Source organism: Lampetra planeri, chromosome 25, assembly GCF_965212315.1.
Source record: "Lampetra planeri chromosome 25, kcLamPlan1.2.h2, whole genome shotgun sequence".
Lineage (NCBI taxonomy): Eukaryota > Metazoa > Chordata > Hyperoartia > Petromyzontiformes > Petromyzontidae > Lampetra > Lampetra planeri.
The window spans coordinates 104,778-131,342 of NC_136131.1; the positions used below are offsets into that span (position 1 = coordinate 104,778).

A 26,565-nucleotide genomic window follows, 5' to 3' on the forward strand; every position below is an offset into this window, starting at 1 on the left:
AAGCTCAACGCACCAAACGCTCACCGCACCCCACGCTCACCGCACCCCCATGCTCACCGCACCCCAAGCTCAACGCACCAAACGCTCACCGCACCAAACGCTCACCGCACCCCATGCTCACCGCATCCCACTCTCACCACACCCCACGCACATCGCACCCCACGCTCACCGCACCCCAAGCTCACCGCACCCCACGCTCACCGCACCCCAAGCTCACCGCACCCAAAGCTCACCGCACCCCCCGCTCACCGCATCCCAAGCTCACCGCACCCCAAGCTCACCGCACCCCCGCTCACCGCACCCCAAGCTCACCGCACCCCAAGCTTACCACACCCCAAGCTCACCGCACCCCAAGCTCACCGCACCCCAAGCTCACCGCACCCCCCGCTCACCGCACCCCCCGCTCACCGCACCCCACGCTCACCGCACCCCACGCTCACCGCACCCCAAGCTCACCGCACCCCACGTTCACCGCACCCCAAGCTCACCGCACCCCCGCTCACCGCACCCCACGCTCACCGCACCCCACGCTCACCGCACCCCAAGCTCACCGCACCCCAAGCTCACCGCACCCCAAGCTCACCGCACCCCAAGCTCACCGCACCCCAAGCTCACCGCACCCCAAGCTCACCGCACCCCCCGCTCACCGCACCCCAAGCTCACCGCACCCCAAGCTCACCGCACCCCCCGCTCACCGCACCCCAAGCTCACCGCACCCCACGCTCACCGCACCCCAAGCTCACCGCACCCAAAGCTCACCGCACCCCCCGCTCACCGCACCCCAAGCTCACCGCACCCCAAGCTCACCGCACCCCAAGCTCACCGCACCCCCGCTCACCGCACCCCAAACTCACCGCACCCCAAGCTCACCGCACCCCAAGCTCACCGCACCCCACGCTCACCGCACCCCAAGCTCACCGCACCCCACGTTCACCGCATCCCAAGCTCACCGCACCCCCGCTCACCGCACCCCAAGCTCACCGCACCCCAAGCTCACTGCACCCCATGCTCACCGCACCCCAAGATCACCGCACCCAAAGCTCACCGCACCCCAAGCTCACCGCACCCCAAGCTCACCGCACCCCCTGCTCACCGCACCCCCCGCTCACCGCACCCCACCCTCACCGCACCCCAAGCTCACCGCACCCCACGCTCACCGCACCCCACTCTCACCGCACCCCACGCTCACCGCACCCCACGCTCACCGCACCCCAAGCTCACCGCACCCCAAGCTCACCGCACCCCAAGCTCACCGCACCCCAAGCTCACCGCATCCCAAGCTCACCGCACCCCCCGCTCACCGCACCCCAAGCTCACCGCACCCCAAGCTCACCGCACCACCCGCTCACCGCACCCCAAGCTCACCGCACCCCAAGCTCACCGCACCCCAAGCTCACCGCACCCCAAGCTCACCGCACTTCAAGCTCACCGCACCCCAAGCTCACCGCACCCCAAGCTCACCGCACCCCCCGCTCACCGCACCCCAAGCTCACCGCACCCCACGCTCACCGCACCCCACGCTCACCGCACCCCAAGCTCACCGCACCCCAAGTTCACCGCACCCCACGCTCACCGCACCCCAAGCTCACCGCACCCAAAGCTCACCGCACCCCACGCTCACCGCACCCCAAGCTCACCGCACCCCCGCTCACCGCACCCCAAGGTCACCGCACCCCAAGCTCACCGCACCCCATGCTCACCGCACCCCAAGCTCACCGCACCCCAAGCGCACCGCACCCCAAGCTCACCGCACCCCAAGCTCACCGCACCCCAAGCTCACCGCACCCCCCGCTCACCGCACCCCAAGCTCACCGCACCCCCCGCTCACCGCACCCCCCGCACACCGCACCCCACGCTCACCGCACCCCAAGCTCACCGCACCCCACGCTCACCGCACCCCACTCTCACCGCACCCCACTCTCACCGCATCCCACTCTCACCGCACCCCACTCTCACCGCACCCCACGCTCATCGCACCCCACGCTCACCGCACCCCACGCTCACCGCACCCCAAGCTCACCGCACCCCAAGCTCACCGCACCCTAAGCTCACCGCACCCCACTCTCACCGCATCCCACTCTCACCGCATCCCACTCTCATCGCACCCCACGCTCACCGCACCCCACGCTCACCGCACCCCACGCACACCGCATCCCCCGCTCACCGCACCCCACGCACACCCCACGCTCACCGCACCCCACGCTCACCCCACGCTCACCGCACCCCACTCTCACCGCACCCCACGCTCACCGCACCCCACGCTCACCGCACCCCACGCTCACCGCACCCCACGCTCACCGCACCCCCCGCTCACCGCACCCCACGCACACCGCACCCCACGCTCACCGCACCCCACGCTCACCGCACCCCCTGCTCACCGTACCCCACGCTCACCACACCCCACGCTCACCGCACCCCACGCTCACCGCACCCCACGCTCACCGCACCCCACGCTCACCACACCCCACGCTCACCGCACCCCCCGCTCACCGCACCCCATGCTCACCACACCCCATGCTCACCGCACCTCCACTCTCACCGCACCCCATGCTTACAACACTCGGTTATACACAAGGCCTTGAATTGACATTTTCTCTCTCAGCTGGAGAAGCTGATTGACAGTTTGGAGTGCAGGATGATTCAAGAGACACACAGGAAGGTCAGCGCAGAGCTGGCGCTGGCTGTGTCCGAGAGGGCACGGGAGGAGGCTGCACTCCCTACAGGTACACTCCCGCCTCACTGGTACATTAACCACAACTCTCCAACACTCAGAGCCCGTACTCACGGTGCCCGTGTCATGCTTCCCGTCTGCTCTGCGCTCGAGGAGACCTGTGGAGGCACCCCCTGATGAGTGAAAACCTCACCAATGAGCGGCCTGCCATCGTGGAGGACTTTGTCCATCATCTCCTGGAGCACGCACAGCTCTCGGAGACTGAAGTGAGAGCTCCACAGCCCCTAACTCCGAGCACACGTTAGTGTAGTGTGTGTGTCCGTGTCGTGTGTGTGTCCATGTCGTGTGTGTGTGTGTCTGTTAGTGTGTGTGTATCTGTGTCGTCTGTGTGTCTATGTCGTGTGTGTGCTGCTCATGTGGAGCGGTAGTGCAGCGGTTAGTGCAGTGCGCTATGAACGCGGCGACCCGAGTTCGGTTCCTGCTCATGGCTGACATCTATGATGAATTTCTGAACCAATCCTGGGCCTCCCCGAAGTTAACTCGGCCTCAAATGAGCACCTGGTGCGGTGTGTAAACATCGGCACTAGGGAGACAAAGGTGGCCGGGCGTGGTGCTGGCTTCCCACCTCCTCGTGTCCCGTTCTGGCCTAAATAGGTGCTCACTCACAGCACTTGCCAAAAAGCTCTGTTAAAGGCTATACAGGGGATCTTTGTCTTTGCTCGTTAGTGTAAGTGATGCATGTAATTGTATTATTTATCTGTGTGTGTACTGTGAGTAATAATAATAATAATTTGTGTTTGATATGGCACCCTATACGCTGGGGCACAAAGTGAATCAGCACCTGGGCCTGCCGGCAGGCATTCGTCTGCCACTAGGGGGGTGATGATTGCTGCTGTGCATAATCCCAGTCGCACCATCTCAATTGACAACCAATGGCATATTTGTCTCTGTGTATGGGTCGCCAACGGCGTACCCCGCGTGTCATGGAAAGCGGTTCAAAATCGGGTTACCCATCGCTGGGTGGTCAACTGTCAACTGGGGTGGAGCGAAGCGTTCCACTCGCGCCGTTGGCTGACCGCCGACCGCGCATGATTCGATGAAAAACCCAAGGCGAGTCACCGATCGACAGGGAAGTCTGAGCTGAGGAAAGCTCGTGGACAGCTTGGACCGCTGGAGACAAGGGCGTTGGGGGGGGGCGAGTGGTAAAGAGTGGGGGTGGTGATAAGGATGGTTTGAAAAACAAGTCGGGAAGAGGGCGTTTGAGGTGTTTCTAGGGAATCCCTCCCAACCTATGTATGACCGAGTTTTACTGGAATTTGAGTAAACAAGCGCCCTTCCATCTGCGTGCGGTGCGGTGTGTTCATGTGGTGTGTTGGTGCATCGGTGCATTGCGTTGGTGTGGTTGCTGAAGGCATACCCTCCGTGTGGCCACAGGTGCGGCTGGACAAAGCGCACCTCTCCCGTGGCCTGGCGACGCTCGCCTCGCACGTCATGCAGAGGGAGCGGAGCAACTTCCAGGCCTTCTCAATGTTCTACGAGCACCTGCTGCGCCACCAGCAGCGCTTGCTGCAGCAGCGCGAGCAGGCACGTGCCCCCCGCCTCCCCCACAACCACCTTGCTTTGCCTTGTGCAGTGTTGGTGGCGCCAAGGTCACTCGCGCGACCGAGACTCCATCCTTGTTCTCTTGAGTTCTCCCCCCTCGCACGTGTGCGCTGGGTGAGGCTGTGCCCACACCGTGCGGATCTTGGGGATTACTGACCGTACTTCATAGCGCCGGTCGATGCTGGGTTTGGTGGAGACGGGCTGCGTAGACTTTCGAGCGTGGCAGAGTACAGCCGTGGGATTTTGCCGCTCGTTCCCGGTAGCTCCTATAGCAGTCCGTGCGCTGGTCACCTCTGCGGCGTTGAGAATCAAGAGCAAAGCTGGCAGTGCACCCTGCAGATTGCGATTAAAAGCAACTTTTATTTTACCAGTTCAAGGCCCACTGAGCTTCAGAAGCAACCTAGCTATCACAAATTATAGATCGAAGAAGTGGCTTATCACGTGGAAATTCATATCAGCCAAATACTATAATCGCATGTTTCTAAATGTGGAGGGAAAAATCAGAGGACCCGGAGAAAATACGCGCGACCACGGGGAGAGAGACGCATGAACTCCAAATATACAGCAGGCGTCAGGATCGGGATCGAACCCATGACCTGTATACCAGGCGAGGTAGTTAACACCTCGCCACAATGGGTCATACTCCGGTTCACTGGTGCGGCGATCTCCGTCTTCTGCAGGAAGTCGCCGCTTTGCAGGAGGCGGCCCGACCCATGGAGCAGCTCGACGTGCAGGTGGGACAGAAACCGCAGCCGCTGTCTCTCGGCGCTTGCACCCACACGGCCGGGACTGGGGACTTGCCGCAGTGGATAGGAGATGTTAAACCACCTGGTCTGGTATTCAGGAGGTCGTGGGTTCGATCCCGACCCTGACGCCTGCTATATATTTCGAGTTTGCGTGTCTCTTTCCCCCCATGGTTGTGTGGACCTTGGTTTAGGTGTGCTATGTTTTTGTATTTTTTTTGCTGTTGTCTTGTACAGCATTGTCAGATGCAGTTTTGCATGAACGACGTGATGTAAACTTTGATTATAATTATTATTATTATCCGTGCTCACGTTGTACGAATTGATTTGCATTGGGGTCTGGTAGCAGTATTGTGTTGAGCTTTATTCCAGTGAACGCCACAGTTCTGCTCATAGACCTAATGCTGACCGAGAAATGTGTCCAGTTTGGCTGCACAGCGGTAAAGGTGGCAGCCCAAGTTGCATTCTCACACACACGTGGTGATTTTTTACTTCCATTGAAGCTTTTGTTTGATAATTCACGAGCCCGTTACAGCCAGTCACATAATCTGTTCGGAGTGTCTCCCGTCGCACAGAACTCACCTGACATGACGAGTCTGTGCAACAGAGATGGGGGAGAGGGCAAAGGAGGGGGGTGAGGGAGTGGGGACTCGTTTTCCCAGAAGGTGGGGCTGTTAATACGGTGGGGTAACACGCGGTGAATTTACCATCCAAGAGATCTAGTTACAAGTGTAAACTTTTCTCCTCGAGGTGTTGACCTGCACATGTGATGCCCGCGTGTGCTCTCTGCGTGTGCTCTCTGCGTGTACTGCCCACGTGTGCTGCCCACGTGTGCTGCCCGTGTGTACTGCCCGTGTGTACTGCACACGTGTGTTGCCCGTGTGTGCTGCCCGCGTGTGATGCCCGTGTTTGATCCCCACGTGTGCTCCCTGCGTGTGCTTTTCGCGGCAGCACGAGCTCGGCGAGGGGACGCTGCGGCTGCTCGTCGAGGTGACATCTCTGCGCTCGCAGCTCGCGGAGGCGCGCGGCGCTGAGGAGAGAGCGCGGCAGTGGGCACGCGACGAGGAGCGCGCCGAGTACGACCCGCTCATACGCAGCCTCTGCTCTGACCTCTTCGCCGTCATGGTGAGATGACGTCGTAATAGTCGTCTTAGTCGCAGGGCTCCGCGTTGTCCGGCGGCGTTCCTGTGGATGTGAAGGTCGCTTCCTGGTTTCCGTAAACACCGGCGTTCCTTCAACTCCTTCCTTCAATGCGTTCATTCAACTCGTTCCTTCAACGCATTCCTTTAACTCATTCCTTCAACTCGTTCCTTCAACTCGTTCCTTAAACTCGTTCCTTCAACTCAATCCATCAACATAAGCCAGCCCACCACCCCCCCACCCCACACCCTTGCCGAACCGCACAACGTTCACTCGTGGTGGAGATGTGGCCGGTAAACGTCGGTCTGCCACGCCGGCGCTTCTCACTGCACCAGACACGTTTTGACTGCTGATGCTGACCGTTGTGTGTGTGTCGGTGGAGACTGCCGGGAAGGGCATTGAGTGAGAGAGTGAGCGTAGCGGTATGGGACGAGGGAGCGTGTCCGCAGCAGGGCATTGGGATGGGGGGAGCGTGTCTGCAGCAGGGCGTTGGGATGGGGTGCGTGTCTGTGCAGCAGGGCGTTGGGATGGGGGGGGCGTGTCGATGCAGCAGGGCGTTGGGATGGGGTGCGTGCTTGGGCAGCATGGCATTGGGATAAGACCAGGGAGTGTGTCTGTGTCGCAGGGTGTTGGGATGGGACGAGGGTGCGTGTTTGTGCCGCAGGGCACGCTGGACGAGTTCAGGACGGAGCTGCACCGGGAGGCACTCAACTCGGTCGCGCTCGTGCGCAGGGAGGGGGTCGAGAGTGTCCGGCTCCTCCGCAGGAAGAGCGGAGTGAACAGGGAGGACTATTCCCTGCAGAGGAACCTGATCAAGGTGAGGAGGCTCCTTCCAGCTGGCGCGTGGCCCAGGGGTGGCTCGCTTTTCCGTTGTCACGGTTGTTTCTCTTGAGTCGCTAGTGGCCGACAAAGTATGAGGATCGTTTGACGTAAATTTTGTCTTGATTTCTTACAAAGCTAAAATTGAGAATTGCGTTGGAGCTGTTAAACGAATGTTCGTATGGTGTTCTTTGTTCGGCGTTTCATATTTCGATCCAATCCCACGATCTTTGTGACTGCGAAACTTTTTATTTGTTTTTGTTTCCCATTTATATTTTTATTGTTCATCAGAGTACTTTGTTTTCTTTTGGCTATTTCAGTGACTCCAGTCACTCTTGCAAATGTGACGACTATTTTCGCTCTCTTGAATTCCCACTTTGGTGGCAGAAAGCGAACTTTGAACCTTGAAACTCTCCCGCAGATACCGCTGAGAGGTAGCAGTGCTCATGGTGTGTGTCCAGCCGGGGGCTCCCTTGCGCAGCCGCTACTGACACCGTGCAGACAACAGAAGTTGTCGCTCTGTGATAAACACTGCAGGGTTTTTTTTAATGTATTTAGTTTTTCATCCCCCCCCCCGCCTCCCCAGCAGTGGGGTAACTGAGCAGCGCGTCGTGAGTGATCACTCTGAGCGCGTTCGTTCCGAGCGCGTTCGCCCCAAGCGCGATTGCCCCGAGCGCGTTCACACTCCGAGATCCCCCGTAGCAGGCGCAACAGCTGATACTATGCGCAACCCTCCTCCACTTCTCACTTACCCCCCCCCCCCTCCAGTTTAAAAAAATAAAAAAACAGACGTCAATGCGTATAGTTGTTTGCATCTGTCCAAGACTCGAGGTGAAGGGCCACTGTGTTATGCCGAAGCGTGTGGGGGAGATGAACGTAGCTCTAGACAATTGATCTGATTAATGTCACGTCCTTGTGAACACTGGAGGTAACTGTACGAGTGCCGTAAGCATTTTAGTGGGATACAAAAAAAATACATTGAAATTTTAAAGCTAAGCGTATCGATTTCGCAAGTAGATAATATGTATATTGATGTATAATCTGCGTTTCTTTATGTGACTGTGTGTAGTTGAAATGAAAACCGGTGGCGCAGTGGGTAGCGCGCTGCGCTAAGAACCTGGTGACCTGAGTTCGATTTCCACTCGTGGCCAACACCAGTGACGAATATCTGAACCAGTCGTGGGACTCCTCTAGGTCGCCACATTGGTGATATGTTAACTACCTCACCTGGTATACAGGAGGTCGTGGGTTCGATCCCGACCCTGGCGCCTGTATATTTGGAGTTTGAGTGTCTCTCTCCACGTAGTTGCGTGGCTTTTTCTCCCGGGTTCTCCCTCCACATTTAGAAACATGCATTTAGAGTATTTGGCTGCTGTAAATTTCCGCATGATAAGCCACTACGTTGAGCCAGGTCGCTTATGAAAAAGAGATATTTTTAGCTCAGTGGGCCTCACCTGGTAAAATACTAAATTTAATAATAGGGTTTTCCCCTTTTTTCTGGCAACAAAACTGAAACCTTTTTACAAGGAATCACGTGCGCATTAACCACAATACTTGTGGTCAAAATGAAAATAAAAAACACACTCTGATAATATATGCATTGTCCTTGAAACTGATCGGTCCACACCAGAGACAGCTTTCCTTTGAGCCTCGTCTCAATTGGTGCTAGACCAGAGGACGCCAAAAGGCATACAGCTCAAAGACAATGCACTATCAAAGTAATGAGGGCTCGTGGTAAGCATCTACATCATTAGACCTCCTTTGCCAGTACCAAAATATAATAATAGGGGTTTTCCCCATTTTTCTGGCAAAAAAACTGAAACCTTTTTACGAGGAAACATGTGTGCATTAACCATAATACTTGTGGTCAAAATGCAAACAAACAATACACTCGACACAGCCAACGAGAAAGGGTTGCATGTAAACAGAACATGCCAATTCATCACGAGTACAGCACACCGGTGTGTTGGAGAGCCAAGCCACAACATTTACAATCCGAGTACAACGTTTCGCCAGTAATTACAACTAGCTTCATCAGGCGGCAGCCAGATTTGTGGAGAAGTCCATCTGTTTCGTTCTTTATATAGAGGCGTAGATGTGGTGACCACACTTCTGCGCTCTTGTGGGGGGGGGGGGGTTTCATGAGCCAACGTACATTATGCATGTGCATTATTCGAGTCCTTTGATTTTGTCTTTCCTGTCCATTGTGTGTATAAAAATTTCCATACCAACGGTAATCCCTATTGAAGTATCGTGCCCTGTATAGGCATATATTTAAACATATTCTTGGTTCTTTCGGTAAAGTCACGTAGATAGGAAAAATAAATAAATATAAGTATAAAATAAAAAAATATCTATTGACAATAATAAAAGCAAAAAAATCATTTAAACAATGTATTATTTGGTTCGCTTCCACACAGCACTAAGTCGGTAGCTATCCGAACGGTTACAATTATATTTTTTTCTTTTAATTTCGATAGATTATCTAATTAGTCTTGGCCAGTAGTAGCTAGTCTTGCACAGAATTTCATAATTAACAAAATCAATTGAGTGTCCTTGTTGGCACGCGTGTTCTGCTACTGCTGACAGTTGTATTTGGGAGTATTTGATATTTTTGTGATGTTCTTTTAGTCTCGTGCTGATCATTCATCGTGTTTGCCAAACATAACATATTCCACAAGTGCAGTTAATCCTTACACGCCTTCTGTTGATTGCTTCGGTAATACATCTTTTGTACCAGATATTAATTTCTGTATTTTATGTACCATGCCAAATCTGACTCGGATGCTTTGTTTTTTCCAAACATCTGGCTAGTTTATCAGTTACTCCTGCAATGTACGGTATTTTGATCGTTTTAATTACTTGGGCAGTTTCAATGCTTGTCTTATTTGATTTGGTTTTGGCATTCAATGTCCTGTTGATTTGTGCATCATTATTACCGTTATTTTGCAGCGCTTCTTTTACATGTTGAATTTCACTTCTCAGACTGTCACCATCTGACACTTTCTTAGCTCGATGAATGAGCATCTTGATAAGAGCAGATTTCTGCGCGGGTGATGGTGTGACTGCATTCAAAAAGGCGTCAGTATGCGTTTTCTTTCGGTAAACGCTGTATGTTATTTTACTATTTCGACCCCGTCCGAGCAGAATATCCAGAAATGGTAGAGTTTTGTCAGCTTCCACTTCCATGGTGAACTGAATGAGATGATTTAAAAATCCGTTAAGTGTATCTTTGCCGTGTGGCCAGAGCACCAATATGTCATCCACATATCTAAACCAAGCAGAAGGTTTTAGTGTGCTTGAAGCTTTTGCATTTATTTCAAAATCTTCCATGTTTAGTGAATCACTCGGAGACACTATCAGTATGTAATAAAAGACTCGGACACTTCTCTCTGTCCTGTGTCCTTTATTTGGGTTCGATCTCTTTTCCTCACGGTACTCCCCTATAACCTCTCCACTCTGCAGCCCCAGGCTGCTGTCGCTCACGTAGCCCCCACTCTGCAGCCCCAGGCTGCTGTCGCTCACGTAGCCCAAACTTCCTCCTAGCAGCCCCGCCGCTGTCACGTCGTGCAGACCCCTGCTGCCGACTCCTCCCTTGCAGACCCGCTGCTCTCTGCAGCCTCCTCGCTGCTCCTCCTGCCCCGGAGTCGGTCACCGTTGGCCGACGGTGCCGATCCTCGTGGCTCGGGTGTGTGGCGACCTCGCCACTCTCTCTCACCCTTCGCCCTGCGTGGCCTCTCACTTTTCCCAGTCCCCGATCACTCCCGACTGCTTCCGGTTACCCCCCTTATAGACCCTTACCCTCTCCCCCACGTGACGTAACTCCTCCCCCCATGACATCACTTCCGGAAGGTCGTTTACGCCCGCATTACAAGTAGAAGGCACTATATTTATTATAGCCTTCACAGGTACAAGCGGTAACTATGCTAGGGTAAGGACAGCTAACAGGCTGCCTGACCAACAACGCCGACGAGGTGAAGACGGTGACGAGGACTCCAGCAGCACGACGGTTCCACTCCAAACAACAGCCCCGAACCCTCGCTCGGGGTCTTTCCTTTATACACCCAGTAGGCTTTACCACATGTACCCCCTCTGCCCCCGTTGCCTCACGTCCCTCTCTATGGCTCATGACATCCTGCTGGAAGACAGGGCTACTACACCTCCGATCCCCTTCTGTGACGGCAACCAGCGCTTTGTGCCACAGTGACCCATTCCATGTCACTACACATGTGTAATGTGAGGTTACACCTGGATGATAAATGGGTTACACCTGGATGATTAATTGGTTACACCTGGATGATAATGATTGACTCTGCCTGCCTCAGCCACAACCAATGGGGAGTCGAGCCAGGGGCCCGGCCCTGATGTAATGCGTCATTGGTATTGGAATAAAACATTAAAATGCTGAAAGAAATTACCTGCAAATGACCTTAATTGGGATCACACAGCAGCAGCATCGCCTCACTGCTGTGAAAACTTTGCAGGACTCTCCTCTTTCTTGAGACACTTCTCTCTCTCTCTCTCTCTGCTTCTTCTCCTCGCACTGCTCCACTTTGGAATTCCCTCCCAAAATCGTCTCTCTCCCCCATTAGCGTGGTTTGGCTACCTGTGGTGCGAAAGTTAGTTCAACGTACGTACGTGTATAATAATAAGAATAATTTACATTTATTTGTAAGGTGCCTTCCACTAATGTCTCAAGAAGCGTGTTACAACTCTCATCTAACACACAACTTTGACAGTGCTGTTTGTTGATGGCCGCTTGACGTTTTGTGACTCACGGGGTCTGCGCCCACCCAAAACCACCCCTGCCTGTGACTGAGCGGCGTGTTCAGCACGAGGAGGTGCAGAGGCTGCGAGAGGACAAGAGCCACCTGGAGACGCTGGTGAGCAAGATGAGGGTGCTGAGCTACTGGAGACAGAGCAGCCTGAGGAGGAGCCACTCCAAATCAACTGCAGAGCTACAGCAAGTGAGCAGTCGCCTCGCTGCACACCCCTCGCTCACTCGCACACAAAGACGCCCAGTATAGCCTATAACAGACTGATGGGGCAAGTGCTCTGAGCGAGCACCTATGAAGGCCCGGCAACGGCACACGAGGGGGTGGGCGGCCAGCATTACGCCTGGCCGCCTTTGTTTCCTTTGTGGTGATGTTTACACACTGGCACTTATTTTAGGCTAATTCGACCTAGGGGAGGCCCAGATAATCGTCACTGGTGTTGGCCGTGAGCGGGAATCGAACTCGGGTCACCGGTTTTGCAGCTCAGGCTTGAGCCGCACAGTGCCTCCCACGAGCAGCGCAGCCGTCTCTGAGTGCAGCTCGGCGCGTGGGAGTCGTGAGCGCGGCTGCGGGTCCACGGTGTCTACGCTGCTGAAATGTAACTGCCTGTGATCCGGCACGATGGAGACAGCAGCGGCGAGGGTTCCTAGATCACACGCAGATGTTGCGAAACTCCCTTCCCCATGCACTGCGATGAGCGCGGTTGGCTACATACGGTGTGAAAGAAGTTCAACGTAGATACATTGCCCCATGGGCGTTGGCGAGGTGTCCGTACCCTGGCTCGCCAGGAGAAGGCGGTAGAGGAAAAATTTGGACTCCACCTGTTCTGTCTGTATGGAATAGAGCGTTGTCCCCTTGCATGCTTGGGTTTTCTCCAGGTGCTCCTTTTTCTTCTCGCATGTAAACCACTTATTAATTGGCTGATAACACCTTCATATACAGAGGACCGCAAAGCTTGGGCAATTACTGGCGCTGGCTCATCGTGAGCCATGTGACCAGGAGTACGGGCCAAAGTCCATGGACTAAGACCAAATATGTAACTTGTCGGTACCACCTGAGATGGCAACATAGTAACATTGTCTCATAGGCGCGCGATCACACAGTCCACTTGCATCCGCCATGTATGGGACACTGCTCTCACTGAATGCCCCAAGCACTACCGAACTTTTGGTTCTGGGGCCAGCAGCCACGGTCTGTCCTGCACACAGCACTGCTCTCGCCCTTTCTTTCCCAAAGCAGGTGAACGTCCTTTCTTATCCCCCCCCCCTGCTCCTACCCAGCCATACTCCCTCACTCATCCACACACAGCTCTTACCAAAGTCAAAGACAAAGATCACCCATAATAGCATGAACAGATTGCTGGGGCAAGTGCTGTTCGCGACCGCCTATGAAGGCTGGCACAGCACGCGAGGGGGTGGGTGGCCAATGCCACGCCCGGCCGCCTTTGTCTCCCTAGTGGCGATGTTTACACACTACACTAGATACTCATTTGACGCCGAGTCTACCTAGGGGAGGCCCAGGACCGGTTCAGAAAATTGTCACCGATGTTGGCCGTGAGCTGGAATCAAACTCGAGTCGCCGGGTGTGTAACGCAGCGTGCTAACCGCTACCCTCCTACTCTCCTCCGCCTCCAGCCACACTCCCTCACTCATCCACACACAGCTCTTACCTCCACCGCAGTCACACACACTCACTGGTGAATTTCGCCACACGCTCGCACTTCTCTCACCACAGCGGCTCCGTGTGCTCGCTAAACATTACTCATCATCCCACTCGGCGTTCTGGTCCTTTGACGACCTCTTGTGCTCAGCAACTGTCTTGTTAATAAAAACGAAAACCAAAGAGCTGTGAATGTTTCAGAGCACATCGCACGACCAGCAAGCCACGCGGTCTGACTCGCGAGCCACGTGGTCTCACTCGCGAGCCACACGGTCTCACTCGTGAGCCACGTGGTCTCACTCGTGAGCCACGTGGTCTCACTCGCGAGCCACACGGTCTCCCTCGCGAGCCACGTGGTCTCACTCGCGAGCCACACGGTCTCACTCGTGAGCCACGTGGTCTCACTCGCGAGCCACACGGTCTCACTCGCGAGCCACACGGTCTCACTTGCGAGCCACACGGTGTCACTCGCGAGCCACACGGTCTCACTCGCGAGCCACACGGTGTCACTCGCGAGCCACACGGTCTGACTCGCGAGCCACATGGTGTCACTCGCGAGCCACACGGTCTCACTCGCGAGCCACACGGTGTCACTCGCGAGCCACACGGTCTGGCTCGCGAGCCACACGGTCTCACTCGCGAGCCACGTGGTCTCACTCGCGAGCCACACGGTGTCACTCGCGAGCCACACGGTGTCACTCGCGAGCCACACGGTGTCACTCGCGAGCCACACGGTGTCACTCGCGAGCCACACGGTCTCACTCGCGAGCCATACGGTGTCACTCGCGAGCCACACGGTCTCACTCGCGAGCCACACGGTCTGACTCGCGAGCCACGTGGTCTGACTCGCGAGCCACACGGTCTCACTCACGAGCCACACGGTCTCACTCGCGAGTCGCAGAAAATCGCTCCCCACAGACAGTTTCGGTTAAAATTGTGCCGATGCGGCAGACTTTGCACACATTTGGACTGCATTCGCCCCATATTTGGGGAGATTTTGCCTTTCTGCCAACACTGAATTCGGGGCCATAAATTGTTTAATCGATGCAGTTGCGAACTCCGGTTTGACGCCGGTGGTGTGGGAGGAGAGGCGGTGTAGTGGTTAGCGCACTGCCCATCAAACCCAGCAACTCGAGTTCGATGCCCAACCACGACAAATAACAGTGACAGCGAATATTCAAACAGTTCTTGGACACCCCTAGGTCGACTCGGCCTGAAATGCGTACCTTGTGCAGTGCGCGGTGTAAATGAGTACCTGGTGCTGGCCGTGGCCAGCACCACCCCCCTCGTGTGCCGTGTTGGTCAACATCGGTGCTACTCATGAGCAGCATTTGCCCCGATGGTCTTTTAAGGCGACATAGGGGATCTTTGTCTTTGGTGGGGGGGGGGGTCGCTGGAGGGGAGTTCGCGACGCCATCCATGGGGGTGGCTCACACTTGCTTGGGGTGAACTCTCCTCCAATTCGCCCCATTGTTGTATCGCTCTACGATAAACACTGCATGGTTTTTTCTGTTTATTTTTTTTGTCTCCCCCCAAACCCCACCTCCCCAACTCCACCTCCCCAGCAGTGGGGTAACCGAGCAGCACGTCGAGTGCGTTCCCTCCGAGCTCGTTCCCTCTGAGCTCGTTCCCTTCGAGGTCGTTCCCTCCGAGCCCATTCGTTCCGAGCGGCCGCGCTCGAAGTCTGAACGGGCCCTCCTCACGGCATCCTCCGCAGCCTTTGACTGCTCGTCACATCAAACTGTGCTCGGGTCGAACATTACGAGAGCGTGCGCCGTGTTTGGAAGCATTTCTTTAAACTAGTCAGTCAACGCACGGTTTGGACCCTTTTTTGCCAGCATTCGATCAATATTAAAGGGATAACATATAAAGTGTTTTACCCTTCCTGGCATAACTACAGGTGTTACAAATTACGTCTGTCACAAGGCATCATGTATGCATTAACCACGCATACTTGTGGCAAAACATGCCAACAAAATATGCTTTGATGATGAATGCGCATGCCCTTGAAACTGTTTGGCCTACATCAGATAATATTGACATCACTCACGAGTCACTTCGAGTAGAAAACCAAGGAGAAAACAAGAATACTCTTGCAGCACGGATCGTTGTTGCAAGAGAGGCCAACAGATGGACTCCGCAAACAGGGATGGAATTATGGCCGAGGGAGGGAATGCTTCCGGGCTCTCGGCTCACGCTGGGGGACATTAAGAAGAAGCCTCTCGCCAGTCCTGGCTTGGAGCCAATTTCGCTTCACTTCACATTCACACATCTGTGGGGCGGGGGGAAGTACCCCATTGAATGGTCAATGCTGTGCCTCCTATGCTGCCAGACGCCTGCTATCGTCTACACTTGGCTTGTGTGACTGTCTAAAGCTGGTTTCATTTCTCTGTGGCTGGTGCTGTGTGAACAGTGCTGTGCTTGTGTTGTGTGGTCGGTGCTCTAGGCACAGTGCTGTGCTTGTGTGGCTCGTGACGTGTAAGCTGTGTGAGCTGTGTGGTGGTTGTGTGGTGGTTGTGTGGCTGGTGGTGTGCTGTGCTGTGTGAACTGTGTGGTGGTTGTGTGGTGGTTGTGTGACCGGTGCTGTGTGAGCTGTGTGAGCTGTGTGGTGGTTGTGTAGTGGTTTTGTGGTGGTTGTGTGACTGGTGATGTGTGAGCTGTGTGGTGGTTGTGTGGCTGGTGGTGTGCGGCGCTGTGTGGTGGTTGTGTGGCGGGTGGTGTGCGGCGCTGTGTGAGCTGTGTGGTGGTTGTGTGGTGGTTGTGTGACTGGTGGTTGTGTGGTGGTTGTGTGACTGGTGGTTGTGTGGTGGTTGTGTGATCGGTGCTGTGTGAGCTGTGTGAACTGTGTGGTGGTTGTGTGGTGGTTGTGTGGCTGGTGGTGTGCGGCGCTGTGTGAGCTGTGTGGTGGTTGTGTGGTGGTTGTGTGGCTGGTGGTGTGCGGTGCTGTGTTGTGGTTGTGTGACTGGTGGTTGTGTGGTGGTTGTGTGACTGGTGCTGTGTGAGCTGTGTGGTGGTTGTGTGGCTGGTGGTGTGCGGTGCTGTGTGGTGGTTGTGTGGTGGTTGTGTGGCTGGTGGTGTGCGGTGCTGTGTGGTGGTTGTGTGGTGGTTGTGTGGCTGGTGGTGTGCAGTGCTGTGTGGTGGTTGTGTGATCGGTGCTGTGTGAGCTGTGTGAACTGTGTGGTGGTTGTGTGGCTGGTGGTGTGTGAGCTGTGTGGTGGTTGTGTGGTGGTTGTGTGGCTGGTGGTGTGCGGTGCTGTGTGAACTGTGTGGTGGTTGTGTGGTGGTTGTGTGGCTGGTGGTGTGCGGTGCTGTGTGAGCTGTGTGGTGGTTGTGTGGCTGGTGGTGTGCTGTGTTGTGTGAGCTGTGTGGTGGTTATGTGGCAGGGGTGGTGTGCTGTGCTGTGTGAGCTGTGCGGTGGTTGTGTGGCTGGTGGTGTGTGGGTTCCGTAGGATTGGAAGGATGCCCTGGTGGTCCTCCTCTTTAAGAAGGGGGACCGCACAGACTGTAACAACTACAGGGGCATCTCCCTCCTCAGTGTGCCGGGAAAGATCCTGGCAGGCAGGCTGAGGGGTGGCTTGCGGAGCGCCAATGTGGTTTCAGGAAAGGGCGGTCCTGCACAGATGCCATATTTTCTGTCCATCTGTTACAGCAGAGGTGTAGGGAATTCCCACAGAACCTACATATCTCTGCTTTATTGACCTGGTCAAGGCCTATGATACCATCAGTAGGCCTGGGCTCTGGGTTGTTCTCCGTGCTTTCGGAGTCCCTGACTCTCTGCTCACAATCATTAAGGACCTTCATGATGGTGAGCAGGCCCGGGTAAAACTACATGGCGGGAGTCGGAGTCTTCTTCTTAGGTTTTTTCGGTAAAGTCACGTAGGTAAAACATCAAAATTAATGAAAATAAAATAAAATAAAAAACAAAAATCACGACGTTTCGGAGGCAACACAAGTCTCCGTCATCAGGTGGGACCGTCACAGCCAGATTAGCTGCATCAAGTGAGGCAATGATTCAAGATGTAATCCCTTAAAAGCGAGTTGAGGGGGGAGGAGAGGGAGGGGGGAGCTCATCAGACTATGGTAGCCAATGAATGGAAACGTATCGGGAGGGAGGGGGGGCGAGGCCAAAAGGGTGAGCGACGGCGTGGAAGCGATTGTGCGCAAGCGGCCAATTACTGCCAATTACTGCACACGCCAACACAATGGAGCGATTGTGCGCAAGCGGCCAACTACAGCACACGCCAACACAATGGACAGAGAGGGGGAGGGGAGGTCTGATACACATGATAGAACGAAAATGCCCATGTTTATACCAATGCTGGCTGTTCACCTTGGGGTGCAAAAGGGATGTCTTCTGGCTCCCACATTATTTAACATCTGTTTTGACCACGTAGTTCGTGAAGCCTTTGATGGCTGTACCGGAGGAATTTCTATCTAGTCCAGATGCAATGGGAGGCTAATCGATGCCCGGGTGCACTCAAGGGATGTCTTCCTATTGGTCAACCATGTTATGTATACCGGTGATCTGGTGATTGCCGCTCATTCAGAGGAGTAGTTGGAGGTGCTGCTGCTGAACCGAAAGCGTGCCACTAAGAGGTAGAGCTTACCATCATACCCACCAAAACTAAGCACCTGCCTGGGTATTTTATACCATCAGATACTCCACCCCCACAACTCCCAATTGGTAATGGGGCAGTTGTGGAGACAGTGGCGAGTATTACCAGCTCTGGTTTGACAGCAGAGGTCTCACTCTGAATCAGTCGAGCGGCATTATCTTTTCATCGGCTGCGTAACACTGTTTTGAAGCTACCTGGTCTCTTGCTGCACACGAAGCTTCAGGTCTTCTTGGCCACGGTCATGCCCTCCCTTCTCTATGCTTGCGAAACGTGGACCCCCCTAATGGAACATCTTCACCAGTGAGAAACATTTAGGCTGGCCTGCCTATATTCCATCCTGGGTTTAACCAGTGTGGATTGTGTGAGGAGCACACATCCTTGAAAGATCTGGACAAAGTCCTATCGGTGAGCTCCTTCGGCAGGCAAGGTTGTGTTGGCTGGGTCAAGTAGCCGGAATGGCCAGCCACCGCATGGCTAACCAGCTGTTGTTCGGCCGGATAGAAGGGGCTAAATGGGCGCGGCACAGGCTAGAGATGGAGTTATGTGGTACAGGAGGACGTAGAGCTCAGTGGACTTGGGGATAACTGGTACCAGCGGTGTCAAGATCGGTCTCTGTGGAGGAGGCTCGTGAAGGACGCTTCTGGGCAGTTGGAGGCAGTCGCCCTCCAGCAAGGAGGGCAGAGAAGCGACGCTCACAACAACGAGCAGAACACCGAGTGGCTAAAACACAGCAAGTTGGCACAGTAGGGGGCACAGGTGGTGCTTAGGCCAGTCATCTCAGTTAGTCGACCCATGGCACCTGGATCTGTGCCGTGACCTGCCAGTGGGCGTTCGACACTTCACGTAGCCTTAACGTGCACATAGCCTGGCACAAGTGCCATGGTGACATCACTATCACTTAATAGCGAATGGCGGTTGTTGTTTTTGTTGTGCGGTGTTGTGTGAGCTGTGCGGTGGTTGTGTGGTCGGTGTTACGCGTGTGGCCGTGTTACGTGCAGGCTCTGGCGCGTCTACGCTCGGAGCAAGCATGCGTGCGGGCCGAGGCCGGCGCCGAGACGACGTCACTGCGCGCCCGCACTCAGGCCCTCCAGCAGGCTTTGACCTGGGCCCAGGCCGAAGGGCAGGAAGCTCGTGCACAGCTCCAGCACGAGGTGCAGCCCCAGTCACATCAAGTGGTCGCAACCGCTACAAATCTCACCATCGCTTCCTTCCATCTGCCATATCCCACGCCTGTTCCCGAGCTGGCATCCAACCTTCGAGGTCTCCTCTTACAGTCTCATCACCCTCCTCTTGGCTTGGGCTTCTCCCCATGGTCACTGACCCACACACGCATACCCCATCCACTGACCCACACACCCATTCCCCACCCACTGACCCACACACCCATTCCCCACCCACCGACCCACACACTCATTCCCCACCCACCCACACACCCATTTCCCACCCACCGACCCACACACGCATTCCCCATCCTTCGCAGCAGTCTCATCCTAATGTTCACCTCCAACATGCTCCCGCCACCTTAAATCCTTGGGACATACATCCACCACCAGCTGCAGCAGCTCCAGAAGTTGCTCACGTGCTTTAATGTTATACATTGGCCAAGAATCAAACTCAGGTGACTGGGTTCATAGGAGTGCCTAGTGCTTACCACTGGGCCATTGCTCCACCCACCCCTATGTAGCTTTGTTTATTGAATCGGTGTGACTCCGATGCTGGGCCAGTGTACAATTATTTAACTATTTTCTGTGCCCTACCGCAGCTGGCAGCCTACTTGGCTGCGCTCGCGTCAAAGTCGCTGCCCCTTCCGTAAGACGACAGCGTTGAGTAAAATCCCACGTTGCGTGTCCGTGTCGTCTGTGTCATCCATGTCATCCGTGTCTGGGTCGTTCGTGTCCGTGTCATCCGTGCCGCTCGCCGTGTCCGTGCCGCGCATCCGCAGCGCGAGCAGCAGCTGGAAAAGTCGCATCGCGAGCAGCAGGAGCGGCAGGTGTGGCGCGCGCGTGAGGAGGCCCATGCAAGCTCGGCGGCGCGGTTCTCCTTGCAGCTGTCGCAGAACGAGCGACAGCTGGGCACCCTGTCGGTGGAGCTGGAGAAGAGCGAGCGTGTGGCCCAGCTCCAGCACAAGCGGCTGGGTGTGGAGAACAGACAGGTGCTCACCTTCATAATCAACGTTTTTGGGTTTAGATCGCGTTGCTCACCTGCGTCGCTCACCTGCGTCGCTCACCTGCGTCGCTCACCTACGTCGCTCACCTACGTCGCTCACCTGCGTCGCTCACCTACGTCGCTCACCTACGTCGCTCACCTACGTCGCTCACCTACGTCGCTCACCTACGTCGCTCACCTAAGTCACTCACCTACATAACTCACCGACGTCACTCACCTACATCACTAACAGGGCAGACAGGTGCTCACCCACATTACCTACATCACTCACCTCCATTACCCAATGCCCAAATACAAGCCCTGGGGTAACTTCCATGAATTCTACATCAAAACCCATCGATAATGGGTTTAAATGGATTGGATTAACAATGCCAATTGTATAACACAAGGTTAAGGGTCACCAGGGCACACGTTCTGTGCAATTAACGGTCAAAGCCAGGACAAAATTGTAAATGAGGTTTAGCAGTCTTGAGTGACGTTTGAATGGAATGCACAGTTTAGGTGTCGTGTAAACTCCCCCCCCTCACCACCTCCAACAGCCTGCGCTGACCACGGTGGGGAAGCAGGGTCCCACACGACCCTCGAGGTGCAGCAATGGCCCTCATTCCAGGGTCCCAAATTTACCAAATTTGAAAATGACCCGCAAAGTACTTGGTTGGGATTACACAGCAGAGGCGGCAATCATTGCCCGCCTGCTGTCAGAAGGAATGCCCGTTTTTCAAGCGGGGTTGCCGAGTCGCCTTGTGGCCACACAGGGACAGCTGCCACCGGGGGTGCCCTTTCCAACGTGTTGAGATGAGGTGAGAAATGCAAAGCGTTGCGAGACGCCCCGGCGAATAGGAGGGGCGCTATATCAAAAACCAATCGCTAATGTCCATGTACGTGCGTACGTTGAACTTCTTTCGCGCTATACATAGCCAACCGTTCTAATTGGAGGCACGGTTATTAGCCAGCAGTGGGTTGCCAAAAGTGCTGCACGTGTACGATGAGTGTGTCGCGGTGCTGAGCTCTCGGTGGCACCTGCAGATGCGCAGCCAGCTGGAGCAAGAGCGCGGACTCAAGCTGGATGCGTTCCAGCTCGTGGATGAGCTGCAGGGGCAGCTCAACGGCTCCCAGCCCCTCTCACTCTCCGCAGGTGCCGGTCCACAGCGCGCACCGCGGGGGGACATGGAGCACACCGTGTACACGCCACGCACCGTGTACACGCCACGCACCGTGTACACGCCACGCACCGTGTACACGCCACGCACCGTGTACACGCCACGCACCGTGTACACGCCACGCACCGTGTACATGCCACGTACCGTGTACTCGCCATGCACCGTGTACACGCACCGTATACACGCCACGCACCGTGTTCATGCCACGTACCGTGTACTCGCCACGCACCGTGTACACGCACCATGTACACGCTACGCACCGTGTACATGCCACATGCCACGCACACCGTGTACACGCCACGTGCACACATCGCACACACCGAGCAGGGAGCGTCCAACAGTTACATGCACGCACTCCACATGCACACACACCGGAGTGTCATCGTGGTGATCCACTCTGCAGTTGCTTGGAGTGTTGATGGACAATACCAAGCTCGGTCACTTTAAAGCACGAACCACAGTGAATCACTTGGAACACTTTCTGTCAATGATGAGAAACTCATCAGACAAAAAAGTTAATGCAGGTTGGAAACAAATACTCGTAATAATAATGATAATAATAGTAATGCACACACGAGGTGCATTATATAGGTGCAATTGTGATCATAGTTTCATCCCATTTTCCAAACCTGTACAATAACATGATCCCACGCCTTGTGGTGAACTCTTTTCTATGGCACTAATCCCACACGCCAGCTGTGCCGGTACGGTGGTGGAGGTATTGTGTTGTGCGTTTTCGATGTTTGTGCGGAAACAACTGCCGCCAAATACCATGCCATGCCAGCTGTCATTCAGAGCCGTCGGGCTAACAAATTCAACGCCAAAACAGTTTATTTAACAATAACACCTCCTCTGTGTTAGCTACTAAGATTTCGCGGGTTCCATGCCTTGTTTTGCAGCCTCACGCAGTCGATCTGCATTGTCACAGCTACAGGGCCACAGCAGGAGCAGCAGCAGCAGCAGGCGTAAGTGATGGTCCCTCACGAGAAACGATTCCAAGCGTCACAGTGGCACAGAATGCGCGCACACCGCGGGTAACAAACAGGGTTGCTGCCACCTGTCCGGGTGTGACCCGGACAGTCCTGGAACTGGCATCTGTGTTGGTGGGGCAACATTTCTTTAGAACTGTTTAGTTTGTTGTCGTTCCCCCGCACCTCCGATTAGCACGGTTGGCTATGTAGGATGCGAAAGACGTTCAACGTATATACATACGTCCAACAGGAATCGATTTTTACTGAAACCTGGTCGCGGTATTGTTGTGATGACCTTTATTGCAGTAAACCACGTTTCTCATAGCAGACCTCGGGCTGACTGACAAAATATGCTCGGGGTTAAACATGCAATCTCTCGACCGATTTCAACTTTCAGGGCCTCGTCAGCAGAGTCAAGCCAGGTAAACAGTTTACCAGGTAAGGCCCACTGAGCTATATCGCTCTTTTTAGAAGCTACCTGGCCATAAATGACAGCTCAACGAAGTGACTTATCATGTTGGAATTTATAGCAGCCAAATACTCTAAACGCTTATTCATTTTAACTGCGGAGGGTAAAACCAGAGGACCCGGAGAAAAATCCACGCGACCACAGGGAGAGAGACACGCAAACTCCAAATATACAGGTGTCAGGGTTGGGATCGAACCCATGACCTGTATACCAGTGCCCCAGTTGCTGCTTGGATGGCAGCCGTTAAGGGCGAGGGCCCTCTGTCTTTTTAGCCCATCAACTTACAGGGTCTCCAGACCAATATTAGCCATCAGCATTTATTTTAACAAGTGTAATGCGAGCGTAAATGGGGTTGTTGCTGGGCTCTGGCCCAATCACACGGCCCGGGGTATTGGGGGGCGGAGCCTGGTCTGCGGGGCGTGTGGAAGGGGCCACCGTTCACCTCGGCTCCAATGGGAGGCGAAGTGAATGGGGGCGGAGCCAGCAGGGCAGTATGGGAAGGCCGGATCTGACGATCCGGAAGGGGAGGAGTCAGGGTCACGTGGGGGGAGAGGATATAAGTTGGAGCCCAGAAGAGATCGGCACAGTTGGAGAAGTTAAGAGGCTGAGCCACGTTGGGTGGTGAGAGGAGATCCGCGCCATCGGCCACGTGGCCGAAGGACCTCAGCACGCCGTCGGCCAGCGGAGTACGGGAGTGGAGGAGCTAATGGAGGAGCGTGTGCGGCACGCGAGAGGAGACACTGGTCCCTTATCAGGACCAGCGGGGTGTGAGGAAGAGTGGAGGAGCTGACGAGGGAGCGCGTGCGGGGCGCACGCAAGACGACACTGGTCTGCGGAGGAGACCAGCGGGGTGCGGAGAAAGAACCTAAATAAAAGACCAACGGAGACCAGCAGTGCCTGATGGAGTCTTTTATTACACAAGCAAACTCTCGAGCAGTGAAGTTCTTTTACAACCACGCATTCCCCACCCACCGAGAATCTGCAGCTCAGGAACACTGAATAATAATGTTCAACTTGTAACGCGCCTCTGTCGCAGAGTAATCGCTCACTTTCGTACTTGCGAAGAGGAATCACAGACAACCAGGAAGGCAGTAGCAATGCGGTAAGCCGGTGCCAACAATTGCCCAAGCTCTGCGGTCCTCTATTTATGAAGGTGTTTTCGGTCAACAAATGAGTGTTTACATTTGCGAGGAAGCCGGAGTACGTGGACAAAACCCACGCGTGTGCGAGGTGGAAACACTCTATTCCCTGCTGACGGAACAGGTGGAGTCCAGATCTTTCTGTACTGCCTTCTCCTGGCGAGCCCGCTTGACACCTCATTGACACCCATGGGATTACAGGCTGCCACGTGCCCAGCCACGACTGCTGGATTACAGCCTGTCACGTGCCTAGCCACGACTGCTGGATTACAGGCTGCCACGTGCCTAGCCACGACTGCTGGATTACAGCCTGCCACATGCGTAGCCACGACTGCTGGATTACAGGCTGCCACGTGCCTAGCCACGACTGCTGGATTACAGCCTGCCAGGTGCGTAGCCACGACTGCTGGATTACAGGCTGCCACGTGCCTAGCCACGACTGCTTGATTACAGGCTGCCATGTGCCTAGTCACGTCTGCTGGATTACAGCCTGCCACATGCGTAGCCACGACTGCTGGATTACAGGCTGCCACGTGCGTAGCCACGACTGCTGGATTACAGGCTGCCACGTGCCTAGCCACGACTGCTGGATTACAGCCTGCCACGTGCGTAGCCACGACTGCTGGATTACAGCCTGCCACGTGCCTAGCCACGACTGCTTGATTACAGGCTGCCACGTGCCTAGTCACGACTGCTGGATTACAGCCTGCCACGTGTCTAGTCACGAATGCTGGATTACAGCCTGCCACTTGCCTAGTCACGACTGCTGGATTACAGCCTGCCACGTGCCTAGCCACGACTGCTGGATTACAGGCTGCCACGTAACTAGTCACGACTGCTGGATTACAGCCTGCCACGTGCCTAGCCACGACTGCTGGATTACAGCCTGCCACATTCGTAGCCACGACTGCTGGATTACAGGCTGCCACGTGCCTAGCCACGACTGCTGGATTACAGGCTGCCACGTGCCTAGTCACGACTGCTTGATTAGAGGCTGCCACGTGACTAGTCACGACTGCTGGATTACAGCCTGCCACGTGCCTAGTCACGACTGCTGGATTACAGGCTGCCACGTGCCTAACCACGACTGCTGGATTACAGGCTGCCACGTGCGTAGCCACGACTGCTGGATTACAGGCTGCCACGTGCGTAGCCACGACTGCTGGATTACAGGCTGCCACATGCATAGCCACGACTGCTGGATTACAGGCTGCCACATGCGTAGCCATGACTGCTGGATTACAGGCTGCCACATGCGTAGCCATGTCTGCCTAGCTAAAATGTGACACACGAGTCACACGCGGAGGACATTGGGCCGCTGTGTGATCAATGACACAAAGAGAAGCATGCGAGCACTAAGAAGCGTTGGCACGTGCCGGGTGTGAATTTTAACACGCTAAATAAAAAGCACGTGCTTCACTTCACATGTGTAATAAAGCTCGTTGAGACGACTTCTGGAATCCGTCTTTTATTCAACTTATGTTACAGTTACTTCACGCTGCTGATAGGCAGCGTGAGAGGGACAGATAGACAGAGAGAGACGCACTTCCACGTGGCAACTCGGAGCCCCGCTCCCGCGTGGCCCCCTTCCTCTGTTCGTTCCCGTTCTGACCACGTGTCGTTCGTCTCCACCCCTATTTAATACCCGGGTCACGTGGTACGTTTCCGCCAATCCTCGTTAGCCTGCATCGAATCTTCCAGGCTTCCTTGTCAGCTCCCGGGACCACGCCCCTGACTCATCTCCCCATTGGCTGAGGCCAAAGCCAGCAGAACCAATCCTTATAGCTGTCACATTTCCATCACGTCAGGGCCATGCCCCCAGGCTTCCCCCCCATTGGCTGTAAACCAGGACCGGCAGAGCCAATCACCATGACGAGTTGTGATACGTCAGTGAGCCGGATATATCCTCATATTACACATGCATCACTTTCACCAATACTTTGACTTGAAAGATTCCAAGAACACAGGATGAGACGTTACTATCCTTTGTGCAAGCACTTCCAAGAGTTCATGAACAGTGAGCCTGGTGAAATTTGGGGAGCGCATCGTCAGTAGTGTACCTTTGGTTCATAGGGTGTTTCGGCTTTTCACACTATACACCCTCCCCAAAGGCGGCCAGCGACAGGGTGATCAATCCTACGCTTGCGTCCCATTCCCAATTAGTCATAGGAGTTGCCTTGTTGTTGATAGCCAACATCCCATGGGACTATGCATGGCAGGGGCATCCTCCTCCCTGAGTCAAGCATTGTTGACCGCATACCTCCTGGCCCTCTCACTTCGGGGCCCAGCTGGGGTCTTTCCTCTTCATCCAGAGCCACTGACTGCTGCCTTCTGCCGCCTCCGATACAGCTCTGATTGCCGAATGCTGGCTCTGGCCCTTAATTCCCAGGTCTCTAAGCAGTCTGGTTGTAGATGTTGCCACAAAACCTCTGCAGCCCACCTCCACTGGTCGGACTTCTGTGTTCCAGCCATGATGCCGTGCTTCGGCAGCTAGATTGGCATAGTGCAGATGTTTTTGCACATAAGCCTCATCTACTGAGTCCTCCCAGGGTACTGTGAGCTCAATGATGAAGACCTTCTTGAGCGAACGGGACCAGAGCACCATGTCAGGTCTTAGGGTTGTGGTTGCGATCTC

At 55.0% G+C, this 26,565-nt stretch overlaps 1 protein-coding gene across 3 annotated transcripts in view; it reads left to right on the forward strand.

Moving 5' to 3' along the window:
• LOC144727193 (uncharacterized) overlaps nt 1–26,565 on the forward strand; it is a 122,822-nt gene that overhangs the window by 86,624 nt on the left and 9,633 nt on the right. For 2 of the 3 annotated variants that reach the window (XM_078605843.1, XM_078605845.1), the window contains 11 exons: nt 2,603–2,723; nt 2,828–2,937; nt 4,106–4,259; nt 4,958–5,007; nt 5,968–6,141; nt 6,821–6,973; nt 11,808–11,942; nt 19,024–19,176; nt 19,968–20,177; nt 21,218–21,326; nt 22,251–22,316. In XM_078605843.1, coding sequence (XP_078461969.1) covers nt 2,603–2,723; nt 2,828–2,937; nt 4,106–4,259; nt 4,958–5,007; nt 5,968–6,141; nt 6,821–6,973; nt 11,808–11,942; nt 19,024–19,176; nt 19,968–20,177; nt 21,218–21,326; nt 22,251–22,316 — 1,435 coding nt within the window. The remainder of the gene's footprint in view (nt 1–2,602; nt 2,724–2,827; nt 2,938–4,105; nt 4,260–4,957; nt 5,008–5,967; nt 6,142–6,820; nt 6,974–11,807; nt 11,943–19,023; nt 19,177–19,967; nt 20,178–21,217; nt 21,327–22,250; nt 22,317–26,565) is intronic. The other variant, XM_078605844.1, reaches the window with a different exon arrangement.